Source organism: Nilaparvata lugens, chromosome 4 (genome assembly GCF_014356525.2).
Source record: "Nilaparvata lugens isolate BPH chromosome 4, ASM1435652v1, whole genome shotgun sequence".
NCBI lineage: Eukaryota > Metazoa > Arthropoda > Insecta > Hemiptera > Delphacidae > Nilaparvata > Nilaparvata lugens.
In genome coordinates, this window is record NC_052507.1 from 65,951,226 (window position 1) to 65,965,356 (window position 14,131).

The following is a 14,131-nucleotide window of genomic DNA, read 5'->3' on the forward strand; positions in this document are numbered from 1 at the left end:
ATACTGCGTGAGATCTACTGTTCACAGAACTACTAGTTAACAATGATTTCAAATTTTTGAGCGAGTCTACATTGTGATTTCCAATAATTAATCAAATATCATATTTAAAAGTAGCTTCGCTTAAAGTGATTAATATAAAATTCTAAAACTCTCTTGATTGTGGACCGTCTTATACATTTTATTGTTTTATCAATGGAGAACTTGGAAGATGATCAGTTCATTGATTTTCTCTAAATGAGGAAGTAAACTGACGCTTAAATACTTTCTCACGCTCTAGACAAAGGAATTGATTGCAAACTTGAATAATTATTGAATGCAACTTGTTTAAGGTATTAAACAATTAGTCATTATTATGCTGGTTAGTCCGATCCAAAGATAATAGAATAGGAAGTTTTCAGTTCAATGGTCCGATCCATCTTATTCTATTTAAGTACTTGATTAGGTTGCAATCTTGCACTCAAATTATTCAATGCAACTTGTTTATGGTATTGAACAATTAGTAATTACACTTTACTACGCTGGTTAGAGAGAATAGAATAGGAATTTTTCAGTTCTATTCTCTCTATTCGGATGCAACTTATTCTGCCCAAGTACTACAACGTTAGACACGCTCCCTGGCATCGAAAGTACCCTGGAATTAGCAGTACGGTACACTGAATAGCGATTATAAGCATTAACCGGCCAAATTGCGAAAGCGGAATAGCATTTTGTTAGCTAAGCGAACAATAGCCGATGGCGGCACCGTATACAGAACACAGTAGGCTACTCTTCATGTATCGCCGTATAATCATTATTGCAATATTAAAACCCTACCGGCTATTCTTTGCAGCTTATTGTTCAGATAGTTTTTCTATTGAACGGTCTTATGACCAGAGAGTATAGTATCTATATTCTCAGGTTATGACAGGTGAACCGAACGAACACTGTAGGTAAAGTCAGTTAAGTGCCAGACGGATCGATAACATTAATAAATGCAGTAGAATGAGATTCACGTTAAACAGTCAGCATTCCTCATGTGTAACGCCAACATTCACCATTCAACAATTACTGAATCAGTCTGAAGAGAATCTAAACAGAGCAAGCTTTGAACTTACAGTTTACACTTTGAACTTGAGTTTACAGCGGAACCATATGATAGATTGAGGACCATGAATTTATAATCAGGGATTTACGGAAGTAATGAAGGATGATAGCTTGATAGCTTTCAATTAATAAACTAATTGCACTAAACAAGGTTTTTTGTTGCAGGTCTAAGCTATGTGGCAATGAAACGGATATTTTCATGTTTCCATTGTGGTTGTCCCAGCATTCAAGAATGATTTTCCATTGAAGGGGAACCCCCTTACTGCATTTTCAAACAAATTATTAAGCTGCTGGATTGGCACACAACAGTGACAGTGAAAATTAGATTCCCATAAGTTCTAATGATATAATTCATACTAACTCGGCCGGGCTGAGTGGGAATAGTCCAATTAGAACTTATGGTAATTATATTTTCACTGCTGTATGCGAATCAAACTTTACTGGTTTACGCTCATCTAAAAGGAATATCTCAATGAGTTACTTCCCACAAAAGGGTCAGTCTCATTCTTCAAATTATTACAATTAGATTTGTTGGTTCAGCTTTACTGTTTCAATGAATAAAATTAGAGTTTTTTGTGTAGTTGAGAAGTTGATATTGTGGTAATTATTCAATCATATTGAATGAAAAAGACTATGAAATTGTCAAAAACCACAGATTTATTGATACTTAGAAAGACCGGTTTCGGTTATTACACCATTGTCAATCTCTGATAGTTTATCATGTTTAGTATTTTCAGATGCCCTAGTTTGGTTGGGAATTTTTCAAATTTTTATTACAAAAAATAAACTATCAGAGATTGACAATGGTGTAATAACCGAAACCGGTCTTTCTAAGTATCAATAAATCTGTGGTTTTTGACAATTTCTTAGTCTTTTTCATTCAATAAAATTAGAGTATTCCTCTTCTAATACGGTATAGAAATCTATCATACTACTCTTCTAATATATAAGAGTGGCAGTCTATGAAGCGAACGTTACTATTATATAAAACCCTTACAGAATTTTCAAACACATTAAGTTTATGTACTTATTAAAAATATAACTTACCGGTACGTCTTTATGCCAAACACAATGAATTGAAAATTATTATCAATTTATTTCATTAGCTAGAATAGAGTGAATGAGAATCAATGCTAGATGTAAAGCAAATGCACACATGGCCAGTTTCATAGCTAAGCGTAATAAATTCTACCGATAACAAACAAAATAATTCTGTAATGATTGATAATTGAAGATCGCACAAACCTTCTACCACGCTTTTTGTGTTGCTCAAGTTCATATTATTTTCTAATCAGGAAGATCTTGCAGAATTTGGTAAAACTCCGAAGATCTAGAGAACATTGGAGGTCCAGCGAAATTGTCAGGGTGAAGAACTAAAGTTCTTAAATAGAGTGACGTATCTATAATCTATAGATGTAGATAGAACTTGATAACTTGAATAGTTTAAGAAGAATAAAAACACAAATTTAAATTGTCAACCACTTTTTATTATTATAAAATATTATAATATACACGGAACCTGGTTTCGTGGCTTTACCAGTCACATCTTCAGCTTGAAGATTCTGGTAAAGCCACGAAATCAGGTTCTGTGTATATTATAATAATAAAAAGTGGTTGACAATATTTTAAAATTTGTGTTTTCATTATGGAAAAATACCACAACATCATTCACAACACAACTGTAAGTTTAAGAAGAATCATCATAATCAAGTAGTTGATTTCGATGTAGATAAGTTTGGTACGAGCTAATCATACATTACGATTTAAGAATAAGTAGAGGGGAAAGAAATTCTCTCTAGACGCACAATTTTCATTCAATAGATTACTAACAAGACTGAGGCAGGGAGAAAACACAGAAACAATGGTAATAATCTTGAAGCCAGAAAAGTTTGAGCATAGGAGAGCATGTATGAGAATAAAGCTTACATAAATTCACCATTCAAATCTCACTTCAAATCATTATTATTGAATTATTTTGCTTTTGAAAAATGTTATGAAGAGGACTATGAATATCGTTTATTTTTCTTGAATCGATTGAGAATTCATATCTCATTACGATAGTTCTTAGAACCTTATGATACGTTTACGTTACAAGAAATTACGTTTTACGTTTCATGACACGTTTACACGAATTCAAAAAAGAGAATTGAATAGTTGCCCAGGAACGTATTCTTTCCTATGTTCAAGATATTTCAGATATTGGTAAACTCTATACTCTAAACCGCAGTATTTATTCCTGTCCTTTTATATAGGTACTTATTTATACCTCTGTAGTAGTGAATTGATTTTTTTTTTGTAAAATGGAACATACGCAGCATTCTTCGGGGTCTTGAACATATGGTTCGTGATGGTGAATAGAGAGAGAAAGAGAGAGAGAGAGAATGATAGAGAGAGAGTGAGAGAATAATTCTCAAGCCAACCGTCCTACTCAATGCATGTTGGCTGTTGGCTCAAACATCCCCCCCACCCCACATCACCACTAACAACTGGAATGCTTCTTCACAAAGTGTCTCTCGTACTTTTATCGCTTCGTCATATTATTATCATTCAGCTGGAAGAAATGGAAGGGTGGTTAGCAGCGAACAGCTGAGGGGTTGTGCATTATCTCTTTCCTAGAATAGCTTGGCTACTACTCTTCCCAGTGGAAGAGAGAGAGAGAGAGAGTGAGTGGGAGAGTGAGCACGGCTTGTCAATCCAGCGCCTACTTTATATCAGTGATAGGCCAGTTAGGGTGAATGATTCAATCTTTTTTTTATTAGTTTTCAATATTAGATAGAATCACACTTTCTGGATTCTCCTCTTTCGTTTCTCTTCAATCAAATTTCTCATGGAAAATAGAATTCCTCCCTATCTCGTATTTAGAATCCTCGTCTCTTCTCCTACTCATCCCCCGTCTCCTTCTCATAAACAGTTCCAATCATTCTTCTTATCGACATATTAGTTCTATTAATATTATCACTACTATTAGTTCGACATATTGTTACAACAGTTACTATTGATTATGAGCTCGACAGATTGGTTACTACTGGTCCATAGGCTAGCTTTGCTCCCCTAATTTCTAATTGACTAATTTCTATTCTAAGCTTTGCTTGTATCTAATTTCAACGTTTCAACTTCCATAGCTTTACAACTTCTTCGGAAGGAGACTCCAAAGTTCAAGATATTTCGTATAGTTATTGAGAAAACGGCGATTTTTAGTGAAATCTTTCGCGAATCTATATTATATTAAAGGTTATCGAGAAAACGGCGTTTTTTAGTGAAATCTTTCGCGAATGCTGATCAAAGCCTACAATCATACCTTCCACATCGTCAGCGTGTTAAAATACCAGATCTAAACTCTGTACTCTGTAAACTACCAGACCAGATCTAAACTTCTTTGTCCAAGTCATTATCGATAAAATGCTTATCAAATGCAAATAAATTTATTTCCGGCATGATTTAGGAAACACTTTTTACAGACTCTCTCTGTCCTCTACTGGAATCATGAACTCTAATATTTTTCTCAATCTTTCTATATGCGAAAAACTGGTAAATTTGATTACACAAAGAATACACCAGTTAGGCATTGATGTGGGGACTTTTCAAATATTTTTTTAAAACATTCCAAAAGTCAACTGTAGGCCTAATTTAAATTTACTTATTTTTGAGTCTTTTTAGTCAACGCAATGAGCACTGGAAAATGTCGATTTCGAGACGGTTTTTTGGAAAATTTAAAAAGCCATGTCAAATTCATTTGATTTACCCTCGTAAAAAGCCGTCTTGCGTGTGTGTACAGGATCAACAATATGTGACTGTCAAATTTACGTTATTGCATACTCTGTTATTTTCATAAAAATTGAAGAGATAGATTTGATTATATACAATTTTAACAAGGAAGAATTTAATGATATGATATGAGTATATCTCCCGTTAGGAATAGCTTGGTTCACATTTATCAATACAAAATCATTCTCCTGATGAATGCAAAATGTTCTGCTGCTTTAAGAGCTTCTTTTGATAGCAAACCCTTTTGAGATGCAGTATAATATACTGCAAGTACATGCAACCAAAAGTAGGCTGAGCACGAATAAATTACCTAGTCGTAGGCCAGTATGTAAATTTCTAGATGTAGTTGACAAGCACACTTATTTGCTATCTCTCATTTGATAGATTCGTTGAATCTTGCGTCAATGGAGAAATCAATCTCTGACAAAACAATCCATTCTAATGACATACACAATGTCAGGACATGACTGCTACTATTTATTACAACCACTGTTTTTTCTGGAACAAAATTTCCATTAATTTGAAAACAAAGCTACTCTATCTGATGATGCTTTCATCTAAATAATAGTCTAAGGATTGATACACAATGCAGCAGATTATTATCAAACATTACTTATTACATAAACTAAATGCCAATAATTATGAAACAAAATACTAATGCTGAGGACGTTGGTTCATCAATATTAATATTTTCATGATGATTAATGTACAAGTTGGCAAGTTTTACATTGATTAGTCATAGGGTCATAGCCTCCATTAATCTGTAAGCCCACGTGTTTTACATGAATTATTATTCTAAGATGAAAATATTACATACGAATTCATTATTAATAATATATCTCGACTTTACAATAGAACGAGCTCAGTAAAATGGGCCAAAGAATTTCTACATGAGTTAAACACTCAATTTTCCAAATTTTTAATAAAACGACTCAATATTGTCAAAACCACGCATTAATTGAAACAATTTGAGATATTAGTTTTCGTTTTTACATCATTATCAATCTCTAGTATAAACTGAAAGCTCATACAGTGCAGTGGAATATGGTCTGGGTGAAGCCCTACGATTGGCCGTTAGCTATGGACCAATGAAGGTTGAGCTCGACTGCCTTTGGCCAAGACTAGGGCGTGTCTAGTCTTGGCAAATGACAGTCCATCTCAAACTTAATTGGTCAACAACTAATGACGGACTAATCGTGGGGCTTCAACCATAGGCTACTATAAATTCTGCTGCTCAATGTTTACGCTTTCAGTTTACTAGAGATTGATAATAATGGTGTAACAAACAATACTAGTATTTCAATTTTTTTATTCATTAGTGATTTTGAGAGTAACCAATTGTTTTGAATGATTACGCTCTCAGTTTACTAGAGATTGATAATGGAGTAACAAACGAGACTAGTATCTCAATTTTTTTATTCATTAGTGATTTTGAGACTATCTAATTGTTTTAATTCACAAATATGGATATCTACCACATCACCTTCACAACAAAACAGAAAGTTTTCCATGTTTTTATAGATTTCTAACTTTCTTTTATTAATTATTTTTTTATTATTAATTTGAAAAACGAACATTTAAAAACATTTATTGTGATGAGAGATATCATATTATATGATACTCTGGAATAATACAGTTCAATTGTGCCTTGCAGTGAATGCCAAAAGTGAACGCGAGGACAAATCATCGATTGGCGACCTATTATGAAAAAAATATCAACAGTGGCATGAGATCTTGGCACATTTCTTTTAGACGCGCGGCCTTGAACTAAATTTAAACCAATGCCTGCGAAGCACACCGCTTTACTTTTGGCTGATTCTAAAGTAAATACCAATCAGAGCATCCTCAATATCATCTCATCACAAGCGAGAATGATTTTCTAATTCAGGAGATTACACAAATCATATTACAAATCACATGGGAAATGTTTCGCAATGAGAGAAACAGTTGAAAATAAGTCGAAAATGTGTACACAAAAGTAGACATCCTCCTGCAAATTAATAATTAACTCCAATGAATAAATAATAATAATAATCTTTAAATGATAATTAATTAGTAATTTTCTTCGTAAAGAAACCCCTTTTTCTCAAGGGTTTAACGACATGGCATTTTTTATTCATCTTAATCGATTTAGCTATGCCCTCCGTAGTAGGTTAATATTTGTTTGGGCCACTGCAGAATAATGCAACCCTGTTGAAGTTCATAAATTCCTACTGAAGACTGACGAGTTTTTATTTCAGAAAATTAGAGAAACAGAAAGTTTTGTAAAGTTCGAAAAACTCGAAGTACGATAAGTGTTAATGATAATGTTACGGTAGCTAAAAACGTTCATCTGTATAAACAATTCTCGTTATGAACACAGAATTGGCTGTACTGTTGATTACGGTGCATTGTAGTACAGAGTTACGAGATCTTATCAGTGGAAGATTTGAGCTTGTTATCACGCATTACTGATTGGGCATGTTAAAAAACGCTAAAACTGAATAAAAACATTGAGTTGGGATGAGCAGTATATTTTGAAATGATAGGGCACGTGATCAATCGATTTTGGCATTGTTTCAATCGAATCATAAATCTCGTATATAATTATTGATAAATAAACCTCCTAACTGAAAACTGCATAAATATCATATTCCTAATTCTCTACTCTTTTCCCTCTTCATTTTGCCCACTTTGTTCTTCATTTTAAACATCACATTCATCTCCAAATCCCTCTCAATTTTCTTATGTCTCTTGCCAATCTATAGTTTGATCTCAAATTTTCAGACATCAGAAACAACTTTAGTAAAAAAACCACAGGTCTAATAACAACCAACAAGTATGAAATTCGAACAATACGAAAATGCAAACATATAAGATAAGAATAATTAAATAGAAACATCAATGTCATACTCATTTGAAGAATAAAGAAGCTCACATATAGCATTTAGTCTCAGAAATAGTGGCCTTGGCCGTGTCTATTGAAATCATCGATTGGATTCTCCCTCCCACCTCCTTCGTCACCAATTCTTCATCCTTCTCTTTCATCACATCTTCTACATATCTTCATTTTACTCTTTTCTTTCTCCAAGTCACTCGTTCTACATTATCTTCCTTTTTTGTTGTTCTTGCTCATTCTGGAGCATTGGCGTCTTTGGGACTCATCCAAATCTTCTTCATACTTTTTGCATCTTTTGTAAACTCCACAACAAGGAAACCACTACTGACGATGACCTATGCTGGGGAATCTAGGTTAACTGTTTTTTTCATAGCACACTGTTTCCTATATTATAAGCAATCTTATTATAGTACGTTCTATTCTCAGATACCAGACATGTGATGTGGAAGAATCGAAGTTCAAATACCGTACGATTTCTAGTTTAAAATAGAACAATTCAAGATTCTTCTTCTTTCTCTCATTGTCAATTGAAAGAAACTAGGGCCCGTTTGCACAAAAGCCGGTTGAATTTTAATCGTGAATTATTTCACGAGAACCAATCAGAGAAGGTTATTTCTAAAAAAGGCTTCTCTGATTGGTTATTGTGAAAGCAATCAGCACGATCAAAATTTAACCGGATTTTGTGCAACCGGCACTGAGGTTTTTAACTAACCTTTTTCGGAAACTTACTGATGAATCAGACTGAAATAAAATAAGACATTATTGGAATTCAAAGCTTTGGAATATTACCAAATGGACGAAATATTATTATCTACATCTTCAGTATTATTTTACGTATTTAATAATGCCAGTTAGATTGTAATCTATTCATTATATACTATGTACATACTAATAATTGTCACAAGTAATACAACCAGCAACTAGTAATAAAAAGTAATTTGACATTCATGACAAGTCAATTAATAGGTCAACTAGTCATTTAAAGTAACAATTCATGATACGAGCTTCTATAACAGCCAATATTTTCGTTGAGCAATTACAGAATTGAATTTTTCATGAATAGCCTGCAAAAAGCGAATTTGCATTTTTATATTGATAGCCTGCTGCGAGACAATTTTATTTTAGTTAATAATGGATGATTGAATTCTGAAATGACTAGTACATTTCAGTATTTAGTTCAGTATACATTACAATAGTTTGTTAATGATCTAGAATTATTAATCAAGAATCAAACAATTTGAAAAAAGGATTAGAACTCCAAGAGCCAAGGTCTTCCTAACAGATTGAGGACACAATCTAGTATTCTACGCTAATCTCTAAGAAATGATTACAAAAGACATTTTTCATTTATTAAGAAACCAAACAACTGATGAGTATTAATTTAGTCTAGTGATTCCACAAAATGAAAAATAATTTGAATTATCGAATCAATAAAATTAATAAATTCAAACAATTAGGCAATAATTTATGTGGTTTGATGACCTGAAAGGTTAAGTTTCATTCCATCTATCACTAGTATGAATTATGGTTTCATTCACGAATTCATAACAAGATTGTTTTGCATATTTTCGGAGAAGTAGGGAGGTCTTGCCAACGTACGATAAATTCATTCATTATTGGTCGTAAAATTTTACAAGTTTGATTCATTAGGCAGATGAGTGTTGGCTTCTGAACTCTGGCAGATTCCTTTCGACAGTGTTCATAGTATTAAAGAGTTTATTTGAATACAGTTTATAGCTGGATGAAAATTGGCATATAGCTGGAGAAAATTGGCAAGGAGGTTGAGATAGGGATTATAATATGGATATGGTCGCTGATATGATAAGCTCTACTTTTAATTTTAGTTTGACTTGTTCGGTCCTCCCAACAGTCCAGTGTCGTAATTAATGGTAAGGTTCCTGGTTAGCCCAGGTGTGCTCAGAGTCCATTCTACTCATGTGTCTCAGAAAGAAAATCTGATTCATGAAGAAATGACGACAAAATTGGGAAACTCAAGATCCCATCTGAACGCTTGATTCCCAGTTCAACGGTTCAACTTAAGAAAACTATGGAGCTTGTATTGAACTGAACAACTCTGCCACTTCTGCGTTACAACATGACTATAGATAGGCTATTGCTAACATTCACCTCTCTCCGATACCGATATGACATGAGGCTGTTGTTAGTTTACATCAGTTTTGAGGAGTTGCTACATGAGCATTTCGAGGAGCTCATCACATAGCATATTTCGAAGCCTAGAGTATAATTTCATAAAAAAATTAAATTCCTTTCAATCCATCAAGCCTGAAAATGTTTCAGCACTACTGAAATATCGGGGATGATATCCTACAAACAATACTGTGATTAAATTAGAAATTTGAGAAACCGCAATTTTACACGAATTGGCAACGTTCTAATTTCCTCTGATGGAGGAAATTATACAAACTATTACAAAGTTATACAAACTATTGCAAAGATGCTTTTTATTTTTTTCTTCAAACTCTTATCTTTGCACTTTTCGAAATTAAGGTGGTTTTATAAACAAGCAGCAATCTATGACTCGCTAATCATGATGGAAATTCCTGAATTGTTCATATTTATGGATGACTAATTTTCCCATAGAAACAGTATCATAATAAAATTCATAGCTGAAAAAAATCAACAAAACAATCGATAATAGAATTCATCGAAAAGTTTATCAAATTTGCCGTATCATTAATAATCAGAAATACGGTAAGCTACAAAAGGTTGCGACTACAAAATGGAGAAAAATATCAAGCGATAGCAACAAAGTGTACATATCTTAAAGGGTCGGCATTGCTAAGGGCACGGAGTGAGTTGCAACAATCCTTTGTTTAACCGTAGTCTATGGTTTGGTTGCACAAAAGTCGGTTGAATTTCAACCGTGATTAATTTCACGAGAATCGATCAGAGAAGGCATTTTTGAAAAGCCGGCTTATGTGATTGGTATTTCTTTCATAAAATTATCATTTCAGCTATCAGTCTTGAGGGTTAAACTCAATTAATTTGATTAATTTGAATCTTGTTCAAAGGCCCAATTGCACAAAAGTATGTTGAATTTCAACTACTCTGATTAATGAAGTGCTAATAATATTACAGACGTTACGGTAGGCTATTTGTTTCTCTTATTGATTCTCGTAACATTTAATCGTCATTTAACCGTTCGAATTCAGCATACTTTTCTCTAACGAAGAAAAGAATAACGAAGTTAAGATTAGATTGAATGAATAAATTCAGAAACTAAATTCGTACAAACTCAACTGTTCAGCATTTAAAAAAAAATCAAGATAATAGGTACATAGTGCTTGACAAAGGATAGTAAATTCAACATAAGAATCGTCAACTTGATTGTTGAATAGATACTTTTTCTGACATTGAGAATCTAGCAGAAAGCTGGTTTATGTAGATGCTGATATTTTCTTACCTAGTAGTTGTCATCTCCACGAAGCCGATCTGTTTTGTAGCCGAAGACACGCCGCCGGGCCAGACAGACAGACACCAGACACACAACAAACTCAGCAAAGAAAGGCTCAACTCAAACTGAAGAACTAAAGTGAACTGAGTCTTTTGTACACTTTGACACACTACCAACTGTGAACTGCGAACTGCCCTTTCCCCACTACACACGATCCAGATCTGCCAGTTTCAGTGCTAGAGCTCTACTACTGTACTGACGATTCGTCCTTCTAGCGAACTAAAATTTCCCAACCTTCTCAACAAATTCCCTCTGGTGCTAGGTCGGGACCGAGCGGCGCTAGCTCAAGCCGACACCGCGGAGTCTCAAAATGCGCATTCTGTCGCGTCGCATTCGATCCTACACAATCTGCAATCAATACACAATGTGATCAGAATATTGTGTCAAGTTTTTGTCGAATTGTGATAAAGAGCTACACTGAAGAGTTGCAATTATATAAGAGAGAAAATAATATATCATTATACTTTTTCTCTGATTACTACTTTATTGAGTTTATCTCTGATAAACTATACTGATGATTTAGTTTTTCTGTATTGAGTGGATTTGATGTTTTAAAAACAAGTTAAATTTACCATAAAAGTCTTATTTTGGAATTTTCCACCCACGTATTAAAATCTAACGTGTTGATTATATCACAGAGAAAATAATACATAATAATTTTTCTCTCATTACAGTATACGGACTGTCTTATATTGATAGTGTATTTTTTCTGCATTGATTAGATTAATTTGATGTTTCGAAAAAACGTCAAATTTACCGTACAAGTCTTTCTATAATTTTCCACCCACGTATAGGAATGTAGCTTAATCAACAAATTAATACTCTGCGAGAAAAAAATTCGCGATGTTTGATGTGGTATCTGGTATGAAATATGGAAATTCCAAATCCATGTAGATCATCTTCTGATCTCCTCCATGAATTTATTTTGTTCTTTATTATAAAAACCAGTGATTTTCCAACCTTTTCCTCATATTAGATTCATCTACATGAAGGCTGCTCGAAATCAATTTGCATGAATTACACACTTTTACAGGATAAAGGTTTATTATTTAATTCGATATTATATGTTTCAAGATACTACTCAAGTTTTATTTCTCACATCCTCTCAAAAATTAGACTATAGTAAAAGTGGTCTAGATGAATAATAAAAATATGATGAATCATGAACATGGAAAACAAATTTATGACATGACTTCATGAATAATAAATGTAAAGAAGAATGAACCCGAATTTGATAAAATAGTTGTTTGGCCCATGTGTTACTAAAAATGTTTTATGCTACGAATTCTCGTGCCCATGAGATGAGATCGCACATTGACGACTTATTCTACTTGAAGCATTCAAATTCACTCAGTAGAGTTCAATAGAATATAAATAAAATTCACAAATGCGAAGGGTTCGGATCATTTTTAGACTCATTTTATGATTCGACGTTGAACAGGATGTACAGCTTCTCCAAGAAGACTAATCTGAACTCTTTTTGATTGGATTTGAGTAGGTATCTATGTTGTTTTGTAAAACTAGTTCACCCTAAGATGCCTGTTTTCCTGGATGGATGATGCGTTTCCAGTTTGATCACCTTAGTTTCATTAAGAAATGATATTTTATTAATGTTTTCAATCATACAGTAAATAAATATGTTTCTGTTTTCAAGTCCAATATGTTCAGTTCACTAAGTTTTGTAGGCATTACCTACATGCCAAGCATTTTAAACCCTCTCAGTTACACTCTACCTTCGCCGCTTTACTGTTTCTATCAGTAAAAGGAAAGGCTATATTATAGCTTCAAAGTAGTAATCTACATTCTAATGCCCGGTTTCACCAAAGCTCGGTCAAGTCAAGGCATTTAAACATTGTCAAATATAGGAGACCGTTTAGTATCCAAATAGTGAACTGGACTTGGCAATATAGTCATGAAAAAGGGAGTATGCTTGCAATTTATATTTCAGTTCTGGTTTTTTATATATGTTTGAAATTTTGATCCTTGAAGAGTCCTTATGCGTGCCTCTCAGCTAAACTAGTAGTTCTGTGAACAGTAGACCTCACGCAGTATTCTCATCCACAAGTACCTGATTGAAACTATACACCTTATGGAAATACAGCAATAGACTGGCTTCTCCACACATCAGATCTGTGTAATCACTTGTCAGCTGATTTATGATGAATAATTCTATAGTCTGATTTTTACTTTCCTTACCCTATTACCATAGGTAAGGAAAGTATTGCTTTCCGAAAAAATTAAGGTACCCCAATTTCTAAATTTATGTACGTTTCAAGGTCCCCTGAGTCCAAAAAAGTGGTTTTTGGGTATTGGTCTGTATGTGTGTGTGTGTGTTTGTATGAGTGTATGTGCGTCTGTGTACACGATATCTCATCTCCCAATTAACGGAATGACTTAAAATTTGGAACGTAAGGTCCTCACAATATAAGGATATGACACGAACAATTTCGATCAAATGCGATTCAAGATGGCGGCTAAAATGTTGTCAAAAACAGGGTTTTTCGCGATTTTCTCGAAAATGGCTCCAACGATTTTGATTAAAGTTATACCTAAAATAGTCATCGATAAGCTCTATCAACTGCCACAAGTCCTATATCTGTAAAAATTTCAGGAGCTTCCTTTTATATTATCCTTGAAATGCAAAATCTCCAAAAACCTTGTATATACGTCGACGCGCAATTAAAAAAGGAACATACCTGTCAAATTTCATGAAAATCTATTACCGCGTTTCGCCGTAAATGCGCAACATATAAACATTCAAACATTAAGAGAAATGCCAAATCGTCGACTTGAATCTTAGACCTCACTTCGCTCGGTCAATTAAGTGCATCTAACGGGTGATTCTCATAGAACATGAACTTATATCATTGTGCGAAATCTCAAAGTGATAAATGGAGTTGGTGATGATGATTGAAGCTAAAAATGAGATG

At 33.7% G+C, this 14,131-nt stretch overlaps 1 protein-coding gene across 2 annotated transcripts in view; it reads right to left on the minus strand.

The window, feature by feature from the left end:
- Window positions 1-11,390, minus strand: part of LOC111049718 (facilitated trehalose transporter Tret1-2 homolog) — a 61,074-nt gene extending 49,684 nt beyond the window's left edge. Inside the window, exon 1 of one of the 2 annotated variants that reach the window (XM_039426239.1) lies at window positions 11,151-11,390. In XM_039426239.1, coding sequence (XP_039282173.1) covers window positions 11,151-11,164 — 14 coding nt within the window. In that variant the 5' untranslated portion in view covers window positions 11,165-11,390. The remainder of the gene's footprint in view (window positions 1-11,150) is intronic. The other variant, XM_039426238.1, reaches the window with a different exon arrangement.
- Between the last annotated feature and the right edge of the window lie 2,741 nt (window positions 11,391-14,131).